The sequence below is a fragment of the Heterocephalus glaber genome, unplaced genomic scaffold (genome assembly GCF_053883595.1).
Source record: "Heterocephalus glaber isolate CG9 unplaced genomic scaffold, H.glaber_assembly_v1.0 deba00001733, whole genome shotgun sequence".
Lineage (NCBI taxonomy): Eukaryota > Metazoa > Chordata > Mammalia > Rodentia > Bathyergidae > Heterocephalus > Heterocephalus glaber.
Genome location: NW_028258444.1, coordinates 8,978,438 through 8,997,278, shown reverse-complemented (window position 1 = coordinate 8,997,278; position 18,841 = coordinate 8,978,438). Strand labels below are relative to the sequence as shown.

Sequence of the window (18,841 nt, the reverse complement as noted above, 5' to 3'; positions counted from 1 at the left end):
ACACTAGTAGTGACAGGATTATCAGAAGAAGCAAGAGCCAAAAAAGGGGGGGATTAGGGATGACCCTAGAAATCAAAATTAAAAGACAAGAAAATGATGTTAGATCATAGATGTAATGGTCTCCAGTGTGGACATGTTTCACTTTACACAGTAACTCATCTCCCTGTGCAGGGCTGCATGGAGAAACACACAATCTTTAAGCATGGAAGTTTTAACACTGTACAAATTACAAAGAAAGAAAACTGAAATACAGTGTTTAAAGCCCTAAGCCCTTGTATCGACCTAAAATAAGAAGAAATTGTGTTTGTTCTGTCAGGAACAGTGCAACCAGTACAAACCCAGATCAAAGCTTTTATGTACAACTCTTGTTGGAGCCAGAAGTGTTGAGGAATATATACTTTCTAATTTTAGGAAAGCTAATAATGATGCACATAGCCTACATTACATCAACCCTCAGTAGGGTCAGGACCAGCCCCATGTACTCACGTTTATGTTTCTGAAGTGAAATGTCACACATTCACAGTGAGTATAAGAAATAAAGATCACAGTCAACATCAATATAGTTTAGTTATTAAAAAATATCCTGGTTTTCAGAGTTCTTTGAGTTCAGTTATGAAAAAGAATTTGTCTACCTTAATGTTCGGTTTCATTTTTAGCTAAGTGCCAACAGTACCTATATTACAGCTTTGTCTTACATTTAATACCTCTAGAGCAGTGATGGTGAACCTTTTAGAGCTTTAAATGGTACAAACAGCCTGCTGCGGCACATGTGCCATAGGTTTGCCACCACTGCTCTAGAGTATTTGAAGGTTATTAAAATCTAACTTTCAAAATATAACTTGACATCAAATATTCTCCCCTTTTTACTCAGTTTTTTCCCTGGGATATTATATAATGTTTTTGTTTTTGGTCCAACAAAATAAAATGATAAAAATGTCAAGGGAATGGTCAGCATTATTCAGAAAACAAATACCTGCTCACAGTGTGAAAAGCCACAGTGCTTCTTTTGACTCTCCTGAACCCATAGTATGAGCATGGCTTATCCATTCTGAGGAGAGAAGGTCAAGCAAACCTTCTGTCCTACCTGGTGTGCCCTCTGATGTCTTTATGCCCATCCTACAGCAGTACTGAGCAATCCCGTAGTCAGCAATCTTGGCAATGATGGCAGCGTTGGGATACAGGGTGAAAAGCAGCACATTATGGGGCTTCAAGTCTCGGTAGATAATCATGGCTGAATGGAGATATCTGTCAGAACATGCACAGGGGCTCTTATTAAAATGTGATTACAGTATTATAATTTTGTCATAATGTCCTTCAATTTGTTATGCCTGTATGTAAACTATCAAAAATTCTGTGCTTTGCAATCCCCAACCTGCAACTATACTACAAAGCTACTGTGATAAAAACAGCATGGTACTGGCAAAGAAACAGGCTTGAGGACCAGTGGAACAGATTAGAAGATGCAGAAACAACGCCAGACACACTCAGCCATCTCATCTTCGACAAAGGAGCCAAACACCCTCACTGGAGGAAAGATAGCCTCTTTAATAAATGGTGCTGGAAAAATTGGGCTTCAACTTGCCAAACATTAAAACTAGGCCTGTATTTCTCACCATGCACTAAACTAAAATCAAAATGGATTAAAGATCTAAATGTTAAAATAGAAACTCTGAACCAGTTGGAACAGAGGTTAGGTAGAACCCTTGAAGACATCGGTATAGGAAAAGATTTTATGAACAAAACCTCAGTTGCCCATAAACTAGCACAAACAATCAACAAATGGGATCTCTTCTTATTAAAAAGCTTCTGCACAGCAAGAGAAACCACCAGCAGTGTGAAGAAACAATCTACAATGTGGGAAAAAATCTTCACCTGCTCTTCCTCAGACAAAGGTCCACTATCTCGAATCCATAAAGAACTTAAAAAGATCAGACCTCCCAAATTTAAAGACCCAATCCAAAAATGGGCATCTGAAATGAACAGACATTTCTCAGACAAAGAAGTAGAAATAGCAAATAAATACATGAAAAAATGTTCAACATCACTGGTCATTCAAGAGATGCAAATGAAAACAACGCTGAGATTCCACTTCACTCCAGAAAGAATGGCTGCTATCATGAAATCAACCAATAACAAATGCTGGCGGGGCTGTGAGGAAAGAGGAACCCTGCTCCACTGCTGGTGGGAGTGTAGACTGGTGCAACCACTGTGGAAATCAGTGTGGAGATACCTCAAAGAACTAGGACTGGAAGTCCCATTTGACCCCGCTATTCCACTGCTGGGGATCTTCCCCGAAGAATTAAAAGAATCATACCACAGTGATATATGTGCACCCATGTTCATAGCAGCACAGTTTGTAATAGCTAAAACTTGGAAACAGCCCAAATGCCCATCAACTGGAGACTAGATAAAGAAAATGTGGGTTTTTTATAAAATGGAGTACTACTCAGCCATAAAAAATGAGAAATTAGAGACATTTATAGCTAAGTGGATGCACATTGAGGCAATACTCTTAAGTGAAATAAATAGGACACAGATGTGTAAATACCAAATAGTTTGTCTGGTGTGAGACACTGAAAGTGTAAATAAGGACTAAATGTATAATAGGTCATGTGAAATAGGAAGAAAAGGGGCAAAGGGGAAGGAAGTGGGAGGGCTAAGGGAAAGGATAGAAGGGAATGGGATTAATATGAGAAAATGGAAAAACAGGAACAAAATTTTTGTAAATAGGGAGGGCTGGAGGGGTTGAAGGGAGGGCTGGGCAAGGGTGAAAAACAAGAACCAAGAGAGACTATGTAAAGGTGCAAATTTCCAATGATGAATGTCATTATATTGTATACCTAAAATGTACCAATGATTAGAATGAATAATCGATAATGTAATATAGGAATAAAAGGTCCAAAGGGGTAGGGGTAATGGGAGGCACAGGGGAAAGGAAAGAAGGGAAAGGAAAAAATGATGAGAAATGGGAAAAATGGAAATAAAGTCTTTGTAAATAGGGAAGGGCGTGAAGGGAGGGCTAGGAATGGGGAAAAAATAAGAACCAGGATGCATTATATAAAGGTACAATTCCCAATGAGAAATGTAATTGTGTTCTATACCTACAATATACCAATAAAAGAATTTAATACAAAAAAAATAATAATTCTGTGCTTTGACTCTGAAAGCTTAGCGATATTACAGGAGAAAATCAAAACATAAAAATCTAATATTGCGAAGCAAAGTTATGCTTTAAAAAAAAAAAACGATCATGCCTAGTGAGCGATTTAAACTTTTAAGATACAACCATCTCAGGCAAAGTAACAACTCTGGAGGATTTTCTTTCATACACCTTAACAATTACAGAACAGAAATTCTGAATTCTCTTAATGTAAAATGAGTATTTTAACTATTTTTAACCTATGAATGTTAAGGGGCAGGGATTTAGCTTAGTGGCACCGCGCCTGCCTCACAACCACAAGGTCCTGAGTTTGATCCCCTGTACTGAAAAAAAAAAAAGAATGTTAAATAAGAGGCAATAAAATTTTGTTATGACTCATTTATTTAACAGTTCTGATTTTCTTAAAACTGTATAGAATTTCATTTCACCTTTTAAAATTGTATCACCTGTCTTTGTTACTTTTTTCTGACTAAAACGTTTCCAGATGTTTTGGAGAATATTTCCTACTTTTCAAAAATAACAAATAAAAATAAAAGATTTCTCATTTTACTCTGAATATAAATATAATTTACTGTAAATTCAATTCTGTTATAAATTAAGGTGAACAAAGAACATTTGGATTGAGAGAATGAATAAAACATTAACTTGAGGAAGATGTTATTGAGGGATATTAGTCTTTCTTTTTAGAAACTGATCCATTTAACCATGAGCAACTAAAGTTGGACATTTCAGACAAGGAATTAAAAACTAGTTAATATAAAACAGCAGGAAAGTTTAAATCTCAACAAGGTCTCATTCATTCCAGAAACATTATCAGAGAGCTTACAGTGACCTAACAAATAATTTCACTATTGCCACCTTTTCCTGGACTTCGACAAAATTCAACTCTGTCTTCTCTGTTCCTCCAATCTCACAGGTATCTTATGACCTACCTTGGAAGAACAATTTTCACAGGGCTTAATGGAGGTTAATTTCAATTCTTTGTTTGTTTGTGGTTTTTGGCTTGGGTTCAGATTATATTAAAAAGTATTTACTCCATTATTTAGTTCCAATCATTGTCATAGGGATTAGAAACAGAGTGTGTGGTGCCCTGAACTTTCCATTGAGTGATGGTCTAGATAATCCGTGTTGTTTAACTGCATCAACTAATGAAGCAGATTCTCCCTCTTCCCGGATGTAGTTAGGACATTTGACAGTGGGCCTATTCATTACAGTATACATAGTTTTGGCTGATAAATAAGATAAATGTACTAATGAAGTTGACCTTAACAAAGAGTAATGAGCTTAAAAGGAAAATTTACTAAGGGCTTACTGAAAGTCCATTAGCTATTCTTCCTTTGCTGTAGAGGAAAGCCGGGAGATTAAGAATAAAAATGTTAAAGCCAAGTCATACATCATTAAATAGTATCTGAATCCTTCATAATGTATGACAATTTCTGTATATTTATAGAACAGACTCTTTCAGAATGCTTCCTAAATGCTAAAAAATAGTTAAGTTTAATTTGAAATAATATCAGTGGGAGAGAGATTATCTAGGTTAGAATGTTCAATTATATAATTTAATCTTTAAAAGTACACTTTAATAGGTTTTAATAGCAAAATAGCTTTTGAAATAGTAATAGGTACAGACCTTGCCTTCCAGACAATAATTCAGCTATAAATGATGCACTGTGTGACAATGAGTATTGTCAAATACTTTATTAAAATTAACTATATTCAGTTAAGTAGTCATTCTTTATCATGATTATCATCAGAACGTCTAAGAAACCCCTGCCTTCATAATTTAAAGTCCAACCTCATCTCATCCTGAAAAAAAAAACTCAAAAAATAGAATGCATTCATTCCTTTAACAAATATGGATGAGGCATCTCTGAGAGCAAGTCCTTAGGAGACACAAAGCCATGTTTGCATCTCTGCTCTTAAGATGTCCGTAGTCCAGGACAGACAGGTGCCCAACTAAAGCCACAGAAATGAACCAATGCTGGACAAGTATAAAGGAAGAAAAGCATGGAAGCAAAGGGACCAAGTGGACTCTCCCTCTGGACTGAGTTTTCTACCTCCAGCGAGAGATCATCTCTACCCTTCCTCTTCAACACCTAATACAATGTCCTGCATGGAGCAAGGGCCAGAAACGTGAGAGAGACTCCCTCTTGCTGGAGATGCTGAGCTTCATAGGAGAGATATGTGTGCAAGTTCACATGGGACATGAATTCCCCAGGCAGACAACTATGTGGGGAAAGAGAGGAATGGCAACTGTAAGGACAGAGACATGAAATTCACCCTGCAGCCTGGGAAGGATGCAGAGTGCAGGCAGGGGCTGCAGAGGGTAGGTGAGAGGCACATGTGAAGGGCTGAGGTGCTGTGCTACAGAGTTTGAATGGACTTCAAGCGTGATGGAGAACACAGGGAATTTCAGGCACATTCGGGTTTTTGTTATAAAAGAAATATTCTGATAATTCCTTGGAAATACTGAAGCAAGGCAGCATCAGCGGCTAAATAAATAAATGAACTGTTTGTTAAAATCATGTAAAATAATTTCACGGCCCTGATGGACAAATGGATACTTATTTTGGAGGAGGAGGTATTGGTCTGGATGTGACTACAGGAGTCCTGTGGTGGTGAGTAGGGAATACATGAGAAACCACAGATTCGTGGCAGAAGAAAATAGCAAGAGGGCAAACTCAGTTTGGAAAATTTTGGAAAATGCAGGTGACTATCTTCACGAGCAGGTGAGAATTACAATAAAGAGCTGAAAGGAAGGGACTAAATTACAGATGTACCAGTGGACAGCAGGATTTCAGAGGAGGGGAGATGTAATGTTGAATAAAGTTCTTGGATGCCATTCCAAACAGCTCCTTCACCCAAGACACGCCAGAGGGCTGTGATTTTATTGTCACTGCCTCCTTCTGTGGCTATAGCTCTCTTAAAATATATTTGGGCTAACAAATCTTAATGCTGAGTTTGAAAAACATATTAACTGCTGGTAAAAAAAAAAATGATAGCTACTGAAACCTACTAAACTCTTGTGGCATAACATCTAGAAAGCTCTCCTGGTATTATGCTAAGAATAAATGAGACAAAGTATTGAAAAAATATGCTGAGAGCTAATTTACTTCATCGGAAATTGCTGGGTTTGTTACTTTAAGGTTTCAGAGAACTAAAATAAATTGTTTTAAAGATAAGGTTTTTCAAAGGGACTTGAATGAAAAACACCAAGTCTTCATTTTATAAAGAGTACTTTAGGGCTTATGTGGAAGAATTAGGAAACAATCAGCACCTGAAGTTAGTTAAATTAAGGAAAGTGACTGAAATACAGGAGCCTAAACTGCAATTTACGTAGATCTGTTTAACATAAGGTTCCCCCTGGTGTTCAAAGGCAGGTATGTCACCCCAAATCCAAATCCCTGCATTCTGCTGCATTTAAAAATCTACATGGTTTTTGGTAAGTTTCTGGATCCTCTCAGGAACAGAAATCTACTCATTTAATGCCATTACTATATTCATGTAAACTATTCAGACAGTTATATTCTCCTAACTTCGTTTTGTTTGTGAGGGACTAATTTTTTCCCTTATTGTCTACTCCATGCACATTTGCAAATACTGCTAGGAAGGCATATTCACCTTCCCAAAGAGAAGGAAGCAAAGGAACGCTGCATCCACTGTGTGGACACTAGGTCCTGGGAACACTTTTCCTTTTATCCTCCTTCTCCATTCTCCCTGCCACCCCAACACGTGTTTTCTGAGGCTGCACTGTTCAGTGTGCTGGAGCCAGCAGGTCGAGCAAGATGAAAGTCCCGGCTACCACTGCATGTAGGCTCTCAGGGCAAGGATGGGCAGATTGAAAAGTGAAAACATAAAGAGCATCTGCAGCAACTGGTGGCACTGATGCCAGAGAGACATAGAGCCATTGGGGACATCCTCTCTTGGGACAGACCTGACCATATCAAAAGGAGTAAAATCAAATGGAGTAAATAATGAAGTACAGTGACTAAGAGGTGAGCTGGAAGATGGCTAATAACAGGAAAAAGACATGGAAGAAAAATCACTCTAGCCGTGGTGTCAAGAATAGGCAAAATGAAGGCAGAAGGACAAGCTGGGCAATGAGAGGCGAAGGGGGCTTAGCCTCAAGTGGGAGTGAGAGAATTTGTGAGAAGAGGTTGCTTAAAGATATATTTTAGTGGCAGGGCTGAAAAGATTTGCAGAAATAGTAGGTGTGAGGTAGGAGAGGAATGAATGAAAGATGACTCACAGGTAAAACCACCAGGAAACTAGTGATGGGAAAGTCTCCAATTATAGTGGTAACTTGGTTCACAAATTTAATTCTTTCCACAATTCTGGTCACAAACCGAACTGGAGAAGAACAGAATCAATTTTCCACATAAGGTCAACATTGAACCTAAACACTGAATTTGATTTTGTTCTCATCTAATCTTAGAATTAGCTAATTGATACTTCCATGCTTGGCAGTCTAACTTACATATTTTTAGGGTCAGTACAGGGTTAAGACTGTGAGATCTAGAGCAGGATTCCTGAACTTTACCTCTATGACCTCCAACTATGAGGTGCTGCATGCTCTTCCTATTATGTTATGAAATTACAAAATTGGATACAGAAAACAATAACACAAAGTTATTGCGAAGTGCCATTCTCAGAGCCTGGCAATGAGCTAGGAGTCACACATTTCATGCACTGAATAGAAAATAATATGACCGAGTTACCTCAAGCCATCAGCCACATGAAGCGCAATCCTGTGCTGGAGGGTCCTGGTGAGGCTGGCTTTGTCCTGCTGAAGCAGGCGATCCAAGGAGCCCTTGGAGGCCAGCTCCATCACCAGCATCCGAGGACGAATCCCAGCAGCCAGCAGGGATATTAAGCTGGGGTGGTGAAGGTGGCAAAGCACCACCAGCTCCTGCAAAAATGCAAAATGATACAGATGTAACATAGCATTGGCTCTTACCCGAGAGCCATTGCCTCCTTCCTCAGTGAGCACGGTTTTCTCTAGGGTGACTACACCAAACCTCCTGTTTCTATTTTGAGCTTTTAAATATACCTTCACCATTTTCAATAATCAATACCTAGTTTTGAAACTGTTCTTGGAATTAAAGTTTTATTTTTCCTTTTGCTCTGTTGTCGCCAGCACATTAGACACAGGGGCAGTACAAACTTGAGGTCATACTAACAGGCCATGCCAAGCTTATCTACCAAACTCTAGGCAGCCACAGAAGCTGGCTCAGCTCAGGATTCTGAAGTCACTGTCATTCGACTGAAACTGGCACTGGGTGTAAAACCTGTCCTCCATGGTTTAACACCTACAAAAATTTCCTGAAGAAAACGCATAACTCCCCAGAAATATATGGGGTCCTTCCATCACAAAACTCTCCAATGACGGTATACTATTCTTGGATTAGAATCCCATGTATTTCTATGGCCTGAGGACCTTACCTGACTTTGCCCCAGGCCACCTTTCAGGCCCCATATTATTTCCTCCTCGTTCACCACCCTGCAGACACTCACGTGTGTTAAACTCTGCACATGCTTAGCAACTCCCAGCTGCAGGATCTTTGCTTCTACTGATCCCTCTGGCTAGAAAACCTTTCACCCTTCACGTGAATGGGGCTCCTTGCCATTCAGATCGGACCTTCCTTGAGGGCCCTGCTGTGGCCCCCTTCCTACAGGAGTCCCTTAGCTGCAACATGAACTAGACACCACTGTAGCTGGAGCAGAGATCTGCATCTGACATCATCCTTTCTCTAGACCTCATCACGTGAGACTGTGTAGTCCCCTTAATGACACCATGGTATTTGGATTCCATATTCACTGTATTCTACTCCCCATAACTATGAAACTGTAATTCAGTTGAAATTTGTCACTTTCTAGAAATCTATCCTTCTAGACCACATTACATGAAACTACAATTTCTTTTATGGTGGTATTGTTTTTGAATTCTGTATGTATTATATTCTATATATTCTACTTTATTCTGAAACCATAATTTAGTTCAAATGTACAGCTTTATGTGACCTGAAACAGACTCATGTTTCGAACTGTCATTGCCACAGACCTGCTTTAAAGCTACAGAGTATCAGTGCCAACAACATCCTTCAGGAAACAGAAATGTGGAGCCTCTGTAGGCTGAACAAGGAAGGCTGAGTACCTGAGAAGGCTTTCCAAGAACAAAACTGCAGGCTGAAGTCACATTTGCCTAGTAGACAAAAACCTTTTCCCTCATGTTAGATGAGATCAGTTCGTTAAAACTGATGAGAATAAATCAAGTTAGCTCTGTCTACTTCCACAGCCAATCAGACGCTTAATCGAACATTCTACAATGGGAAAGCCACTCTGATTACAGAAAAAAAGGAGCAAGAAAGGATAACAGATCTGTACCAATTCACAACCTTCAAAAATGCAGGACTGAATACCAAAATGGTATTCTTTTTCTTTTCTCTTTTTGTTAAAGAAGTACATTATGAACATTCTTTTTCTATTTCTTCTACTATTTTCCTAGTTTACCTATCTGCCTATGTATCAATCAGCTCTGCATATGTTTTTAGTGTTTTGGACTCCATCAGAGTTATTCAAATACATTTCATAAAATTGAAACATAAATTGAAGATTAATAACAAGACTAGAAAATGAATTTATATAACAAATTACTTATTGTTAAAGAGATCATGCCAGATTTTGTTCACAGGGTTGCTTCAATATACAAAATGTTTCACTTTATTTCTAAATCCCAGCACTGCCCGAGGCAAGGAGGACCGCAGTAAGCACCATGGGTTGTGCATTCCCTTCTTCCCTCCTGAGAATATCTTGATTTTTGCTGGGGTATCAAACCCTCACCCATGCCGCCTATGGACTTCTGGGGGAGCTGACTCAGGGGAAAGGTGGGAATAGTCTAAGTAACCCATCCTCACTGCACAGCGACTGGTTCATTATCACAGCACTAAGCCAATCAGCTATCACTATCATAGCTCTAAGCCAATCAGCACACAACACTGCCCTTAACAGAAGTGCTTGTTGTCAAACAACACTGACTCAACTGAGCCCAAAAGAAGTTTTTCTTTTTCACTTAATGAGCTGCTGTGTCAGAATTTTGGCCCCTTTGAATTACAGTATTTTAAACAAGGGACTTTTTTGTTTTCTGTGCTTGTGATACATCATTGTGAGGCCTAGGACCTGTGTTACTACAATGAGAACAGCCATCCCGATGAATAAAACCAATACACAGAGCTTAAAGGAATTACAAAGAAATTGTTCAGAACCAGTGAATTAAATCCACCCAACAGTGAGCAACTCTGTGATTTTTATTTTTCAAACATGGAAAGTAAAGGTAATTTATCAGATGAAACTCATTGTGAAAGGTCTTCAAGCTCAGAAGAGACGGCAGGACAGAGAGTGAAACATCTAGAATTCTCCAACAGATTAAAGACAGAAGAATGAGGCAGCACCAAGCAGGCAGGAGACAATGTAAAGTACAGCACCTCCAGAGGTGGTTATTAGTGATTCAGAATTCCTGCCTATGTAACCCAAATAAAAAGTAGCCAGAAATAATGCCCACCCAATAAGAGTTCAGTCTATCTACCTTTTCAGAGAGTGATAAGTGGAGCAAACAAATCTGCAAAAGTGCACAGAATACCTTCTATTTACCTTTAATAATCAGAGCAATCCTTTAATAACCAATATAGATCATTCATAGATATGTGGAGTCATCAGAAATATCCTAAGTGGAAAACCAACAGCATAAAACAGAAAGACCAGGATGAACCCACAAAACAAATGACCTCAGAGAAACTTCAGTCATGCAAGTAATTGAAGCAATTAAATTTTAACTGATATTAAGAAAAATTCTTGATGACATCTCATCTAAAAATATGGCAGGGAAGGAAAAATTGCTGGAAATTTAAAATATGACTATCAAAACAAAATTCAGTAAGAAGCTAAATAATAAATGAGGCAATACTGCTAAGTAAAAAACTGTAAGAGATAGTCATATAACTCACTGAAATTACAGATAAAGCTTTGAAAGGAAATTCAAGAGAGCCAGGGGTCTCACATCTAGTGAATACTCTTGGACAAAAGATCAGAAATAAGGCCGGGCATGGTGGCACACACCTGTAATCCCAGCACTCAGGAGGCTAAGGCAGGAGGATTGCCTTGACTATAAGGCTATCCTGGACTACACAGGGAGACCCTGTCTCAAAAAAACAAAATCAAGAAAGTGCCTCATAAACATGTTTGCCAAGTTTCAGGATATCAAGGACAAGAAAAATCTAAAAGACTGAATTTTCAGTTTTTAAATGCAAGTTAACCTGTATGAGAAGTATTTGATTGACATCAGGCTACTCATTAACAAAAGCAGGTACTAAAATAATCAATGGAATTTTCTTCAAATTTTGAAGGAAAAGTATTTCAAGCCCAGATTTCTAAAAATTACATATCCATCGGGTATAAGAGCAAAATTCAGATAGTTTTAACATGTAAGAACTAAAAACATAACCTCAAATTACCTCAAAAGCACTCTTTCTGAAAAAAATTACTTGAAGATAGTCTCCAACAAAATATAAAGACAATTCAGCTAAAAGAGTCACAGAATCCAAAAACTATCAAGGAGGACAAGGAAAACAAATCTGTGAAACTATGTAAATTACTTGGAAATCTGTCTCACCTGCTTAGTGTAGGAAATCCTGAGCAAAACAAGGAAGAAGAAAACCGACTCCATTATGCCACCTATATAATAAAAACTTAAGACACTAATAAAGCCACAATAGAAGGTATATCTTTCCTCTCATCATGTTAAATAGAAGATTATCAGAAAGTCCAAATAACTCAAAAAGACATATAAAATATCAGGATATAATTGTGATACAAATTAAAATAAGGTCCTATTTACCTCAATTGATGATAAACACATAATAATAAATAATCCATCTGATTTTGACATTTGGAATATTCTTAATCTAGTAGATAAAAAGACTACTAAGAGAGGGGTACTTTTTCTTGTCAAAGAATAGAAATACTTTCTGTACAAATAAGTCAAATATAAAAGGTATTTATTAGTTTTGTTTTAGAATCAAACTATAAGCAAAAGGCAAACAATTTAATTATAATTACAAAGTAGAATATAAATCTCACACAATTTATCGATATAAAAATAACAATAAACTCTAGAATTTTGGAAAGAGCTAGAAAGAGGACAAAAAAGAATAATGATAATTTTCTTTACCTCAAAAAAATAATGAGCCAGTACACACTATCTAGTGTTGGTATACTAAAAAATAAAAGTTTTATTATTTCAAGTTATAATTGTTGCTATATTGGGAAAATTAATATAACTGATTTTAAATTTAAAAATTTGGGGAACAAACAGTGTGCTAACTTGGCCTATCTTTTGCAACAGGCAATTAATAAGTTCTTTATAAAGTTGATAGATTCAAAAAAGAAGGGCACACCGTTAAGAGTTTTAGTTTAAGATTTCTGACTTTTACTCAAATCAGCAATGTGAAATCTTGCTTTAAAATGTTCCTTTGCCTCTGAACACAGAGGAGTCATATTTACTAAAACTAAAAACCATTATGTCTCTGAGTCAGAAAAACGAAAGATAAACATTCCATAAAAAAAACAAGACCTGAAGCCAGGAACTTGCTGGCCTCTAGTGGAAGCAGGCAAAAACAACTGTAGAACACTAGGGACAAAAACATGCCCCCAACAGGTCCAAGAGTGTCCTTTTCAGCCATCTCACAGAGCATGGCCAACTCCTAGTCCATGGTACACATTTTGAGCATCAAGGTTCTACAACAAAAGATGAAATGTGAGTCTTCCCCGCAAAATTTACATCAGACTTGAGTATTTACAATTACTGAAGTTTTCCAAATGCTATCTTTGCTTTGTCTTTTAAGCAGGGGAAAAGATTTTACTCCATTAAAGGCAAAGTGAAGTTTCATAATTAAACTTTTGAGGGAAATGCGGTCACTAGTTTGCATTTTCACAACTACATGCAAAAAATAAGAGTTCCAGGAAATTAAAAATGTATGACTTTGAGGTAGGAGATAAGGGCTGGGCAACCAGGTGGAATGTGTCAGAAGTCATAAAAACCCGTTGAATGAAACATTTCCTGAAAAGAGAAGGTATGCGGAGATCACAGGACCCACAATGATTCCAGGCTTATGGTTTGTGTGCACTGTTCAAGGGAGGAATCAGAAAAGCACTATTTCTCATTTTTGATTTGTCACTGACACTGTTCACCAGACCAATCAGAAGATACTATTTTTAACGCTTCATTTACTTATGAGCATGACCAATCAAAAGACACTGTCCTGGTTTTTCATTTACATGGGGCAAGAAACCAAGCACATTTTCCAATATGACATTTGAGTCTGATGTGAGAGGCCAAGAGAGTTTTTGAAAGGACAATTATCCCGAGGTGATGCTATATTTACATGAGGTGGGGGTCAACCCAGATAGTTTCGATACTAAGGGCACCTTCTCTTTTATCTTTGGGGCCACTGTGAGCATTCTGCCCTGTGACGTACACTTTGTTTTCTGCCTTCCACAAATCTACAGCCTCACTGCCTTTTCTGTGTGGCTTGTCCAGTTCTTTGCTCAGGACACCAAGGACTCCGAGACCCTCATGTGTTAACAATCTGACATAATAACATTATTGGACTGCTTACCTGTCTCAACAGCCGAAGTGATGTATGTTTATTAAAGATCTTCACAGCCACTTCCTCTCCTTCATAGGCTGCTCTATAAACTGATCCAAAACTGCCATCACCTTTAGAAAAAAACAAAACAAAACACAAACCACATAAATTTACCTTTTCGGACAGGAAAAGCAAGTGAACATTATCTGTTGTGATTATATCTGTTGCATATTTGAAGAAATAGCATACCCATTTGTTTCATGGATCCAAGTGCTATCCTTGTTTCCCTTTCCTTCTTAGGCACCTACAAACTAAGACGTCTGAATATCCTGTTCCCAGTCTTCCAGTCTTCCCACTGTACCTGTCCTGCATGGCCATGCCGCCCCTGTGATGGCATCCACTCCCCCCTGCAGAGAACCTCACATCTCCCTGGCAGCCGTGGGCTTCCTCCTAAGTGCTATGCCCTGTGAGTCCACCCGCGGTGTGGGCTTCCAAATCTCCGCCACTCTCCATGAGATGCAGTCATCATCTTTTCTCTGAACTAGGTTTTATTCCACCCTCCATATATCAAAACAAAATAAAATTCTGGGCCTGGGATGTAACTCAGTGGCACAGCACCTTCCCGGCAAGTGTGAAGCCCTGAGTTTGATTCCTGGTACCAAAAAGTACAAAATAAAACAAAATAAAATTCTTTCAAGGTCTTCTGGAGTTAAAACAAGATAATTATTTTAAGTCTTTGCCCATGCCCCAGCCACAACCAACAGGCAGCCTCACTTGGGCACACCCCACTCTTCCTAGTTTCCCCACCACACTCTTCTGGTGCCCTCAGTGGCCTCCAGACAGACCTGTGGGTGGAGGAGAGGGTCTTGAATTCACTACCACCAAGGCTGCATTTTCTCTCTCCCATAAAATTAATGCTCCTAAAACTCCTCTTTGATTGTGTCATTCTCCTGCTCAAAGGCAAATTATTGCACATGGGCTATTAAATCAAATCCAGTTCAAATTTACCCCTGAATTCCTTTTCTAGCTCGCTTCTTGTTCTGTGTCTCATTCTCTAGGTTTAAGTTCAGTACTTTTCCTCCTAGTCTTGGCTGAACTGTACCTACCAAGAGCTTTTTAAAAACACTAGCGTCTGGGCTCAAAGATTCATATCAAACTAGTACTGAGAAGTCCTGAGGACTTTTCTTCCTCATCTTTTCTTTTCTTTTTTTTTTTTCAACTAAGGCTAAGAACAACTGTTCTAGACAAACTGGAATAGTAGAAATGCCCTGTATCTTCACTATTTCATGCTGCATACCTTCAATCGCTTTCTGTCTTTCCTTGATGAGCTCTGCTGCCTTATCACCTCCAACTCTGTGGAGTTTATATAGCCTACAAGACCCAGCACATCTTGGGAAACCAAGGCCCTGATCAACCCCATGGACTATTAGTAAATCTTCTTCATACAATATCTATGGCTCCCATATAGTACCTTGACACCAAGTCATTCAATGGATATAGGACAATGAAAACAGAAAAGCTACAAGGAAATATAAACAGTAGGCATGATGGTGCACATCTGTAATTTCAGCACTTGGGAGGCTTAGGCAGGAGGATCGCTGTGAGTCTGAGACCAGCCCGAGCCACATAATAAGACCTTTTTGCCAAAAAAAAAAATACATATATATATATATGTATAATATATATATTATATACATGACAATACCCAAATTTCTAAGGGCAAAACTATGTCTCTATGGGAACCTTTTATTTCTGTATTTTTTAAATCTCCACAATACTCATATGTAATCATACATGATTTTAGGCTCAGAAGCAACATATGTTAAAAATAAATTACTTGTGAGTATGTCTGGCACTGCTAATAGATTGGGTTTGCGATAGTTTTCTTATTGCCGGTAGGTTTGGTGTTTGTTTTTGTTTCTGTTTTTGAGACAGGAGTTGTATTATGTTGTCCAGGCTGGCTTCAAACTCATGATCCCTTACCTCAGCCTCCTCAGTAGCTGAGATCACAGGCATATGCCACTGTGCCTGACTCTAACAGATTATAAGCATGTTAAAAATACTATTTCCATTTTATTATTCTTGGTATTTCCCACCCCATCCCTCCAGTACTCAATCAATATTTCACTTTTAACAGTATTAGTAATGTTGGTGTGAAGTGACGGGGAAATGAAGGCTACAGGAAGAGTTAAGTATAAGAATCAGGGCTGGGCAAAGAGGCACAGAAAGAGAAAGAAAGCAAGTAAAAGAGAGAGAGAATGGGTAAGAGATGGAAACTTAGGAAACAGATGCATTCTGTTGGGTTCCCTTAATCTGGACTGCTATCAACAATAAAAAAAACACTTATGAGGGCAGAGAGAAGAAACACATAGAGAGAGCGAGATCAAAATTTCAGGGAGAAATAGAGATTCTTAATTTGGAACCTGTGTCATAAGAATACAGGGTACGGACTGCTGCATTCTTCAGGTGATCAAAAACAAAACTCAGGTTAAGAACTGCTATTGTGTACTTGTGACACCTTGCTAGGAAAAAACTAAAGGTAAGGAAACTGTTTTAATCCTACCAAATCAGACTACTGAAGTTCCTATCTATTATGGTTCCCCAGAAAAAAGACCCTTCAAAGAGGAAAGGTACCTGTCTGTATAATTAATGAAATATAAAACACAGCTACTTCAAAACAGATTTTTGTGAACAATGTTTCTGCATGCACTGCTCAATACCTGTCTTAATCTGAAACATGTATCAGTGCAGGATGAAGGAATATTTTGGGGAGCCATGGCTGATGGCTTGGGATTTCTTCAGAGAAAGGGTACACCATGTCTGGTACTTGTCTGCATCCTCAGAAAAATTAGTCAAGTTTGGTGTTAGTTAAGATGTAGGATTTGGCACTGACAATTTTGCCTTTTGTGTTAACCCATTATTACTAATATAACCATTTCTAGAGTTTCAAAGCAGTTGCATTCATTCTAAACTTATCAATCAATGCAAACAACAAAGGTTTGGTTTTCTGTGGCATGCCCCAAATTTTGTTAATAATATATTCTGATAGATTAGGCAATAATGTATACCTATAACAAAACATCATGTATGTGTGTGCCTGTGTGTATATAATTTTTACTTGCAAATTAAAAAAGCAAATTTTAAGAAAACTGGAGTAAACAGAGTAACCAGAGGGCTGAACAGAGAGCATTAGAGGCATGATACGAACATTAGCTTTTATTCTGGAGGTGGGAAGTCACAAAAGGACTGCAGAAAGATATGACACAACATATCACATGCTGACACTTCTTTCAGAAGTTAATTATAATGTGTAAATCTGTTCAACTTCTTAACTTTATGGAGTTTTCTTTAAAACACCTTTTAAGCCTCAAGACACAGGTATAGTGTGAGAATAGAATGAGAATACTGGAATGCGATTACTATGACCTCCCCTTCTTTCCGTGAACACCTGAAAATGTTGCATGAATCCAGTGATTCCATCACACCCTGTAGAAATTCACTGGTGGAATGAATGGTACCAGTCAATCAAGGTGAACTGTTCACAACACCAGAAAACAGTAACAATATAAAATGGGACTTGAGTATGTTACTAATTTAATGCTTCTGATTTTTTAATTCCAAAGTATTTTATAAGAATTCTGCATTGTCCTGTGAGTAATAAAGTAATAAAATTTCTACTGTCCCTACCCAGAAGTGTTATTCCATCATTTCTCTTTTGAGATGAGAAATGGCTACTTCACTTCACTCAATGGCAAGTCTCCTTATCTGCCTCATCCATCCCCAGGTAAGTAGAGCAAGTGTAAGGATGTGTTTCACAAATATCTGTGCTTCCATATAGTCCCTTCCTCAATTTAATCCTCATTTACATGAACGTGCAAAGTTAAGTGCAGATCTGTTACATAATATTACTTTAAAATATATCATTCCAAATGAAGAACATCATATCAACTATATGAAGACACAAAAGCTTTATGATGGTGTGATTACAATATATAAATTATACGAAAGAAATTGCATTCTATTTTTTTTCTCAAATTTACAAAAAGTTACCTAAAAGGAATTCTGGAGCTTGCTCAAATTCCAACTCATCATTATTCAACATAATATTTCTAGGCAGGTCAGCCAAAATTAAGTCAGGAGCAATCTGAGATATAGGAATTGTGAGCCTTGGTTGATCTGGATTTACTAGGAGGTCTCCTGAGAAGTAAATAAGATTTTTTTTTTTAAAAAAAAGAATACATAAGGATAAACATAAATTTGTGGATTTGACTTACAAAGCAATCACACATTTCTGTCACTTCTTATCACTCCCTTAGGGTTTATTTTTACCAATCCTACATATTTCAAGAAAATCTGAGAAAAAAGTTTGAGTTAAAAGTTTATTTAACATCAACCTACTTAGAATTTGAAAAACTCATTCCAAGGTTCATTCAGTAATAGAATTCAGAACTACCTCTGACCACGTGATATCTGACTAGGAAGTTATTTATTCTCTATACTTTCACCACATCTACGAATCAGATGTCATATGCACAAATGTTATCTGCACATGTTGCTGTATTTTAATCTTCTTAAAAATTTTACGAGATTGGTTTAGTTAGTATTCTCACGTCACAGAAGAGGTTATATTACTCAAAGGGCCAATATTCAAACCCTCAAATTCAGAACACAGAACACAGGATCTTACTAATAATAAATATATCTTTCTGAACTGACATTATAATTGAATGTACTCTTTTAACTCCTGCTTTATGGATAAGAATAATTTTAACTTATAAAAGTCACTTTGCAAATAGCAAAGGATCACTTTAAAATATTTGTAGATTGCATCAATGCATACCTTCTTCTGCCTTCTTCATCAGCTCATCAAGTAAGATTTTTTGATGTTCTTCACCATCATTAAAACTATATAATGCCCATTTCTTCAACAGAGTTTCTCCTTCACCACAAATATCAATCTCTAGTAACCCAGGAAACCATTCTTCCATGAGAGAATCAATGTGGTCCACAACTTGGCCCAAAAGAATACAGCCTAATAATT

At 37.7% G+C, this 18,841-nt stretch overlaps 1 protein-coding gene across 4 annotated transcripts in view; it reads right to left on the bottom strand.

Annotated features, from left to right (window-relative positions):
* Nucleotides 1-18,841, bottom strand: part of Lrrk2 (leucine rich repeat kinase 2) — a 155,855-nt gene that overhangs the window by 33,997 nt on the left and 103,017 nt on the right. For all 4 annotated transcript variants that reach the window (XM_087200063.1, XM_087200061.1, XM_087200060.1 and 1 more), the window contains exons 37-41: nt 18,641-18,832; nt 17,851-17,997; nt 13,831-13,931; nt 7,879-8,069; nt 1,085-1,245 (exon numbers count right to left, since the gene is read on the bottom strand). In XM_087200063.1, coding sequence (XP_087056189.1) covers nt 1,085-1,245; nt 7,879-8,069; nt 13,831-13,931; nt 17,851-17,997; nt 18,641-18,832 — 792 coding nt within the window. The remainder of the gene's footprint in view (nt 1-1,084; nt 1,246-7,878; nt 8,070-13,830; nt 13,932-17,850; nt 17,998-18,640; nt 18,833-18,841) is intronic.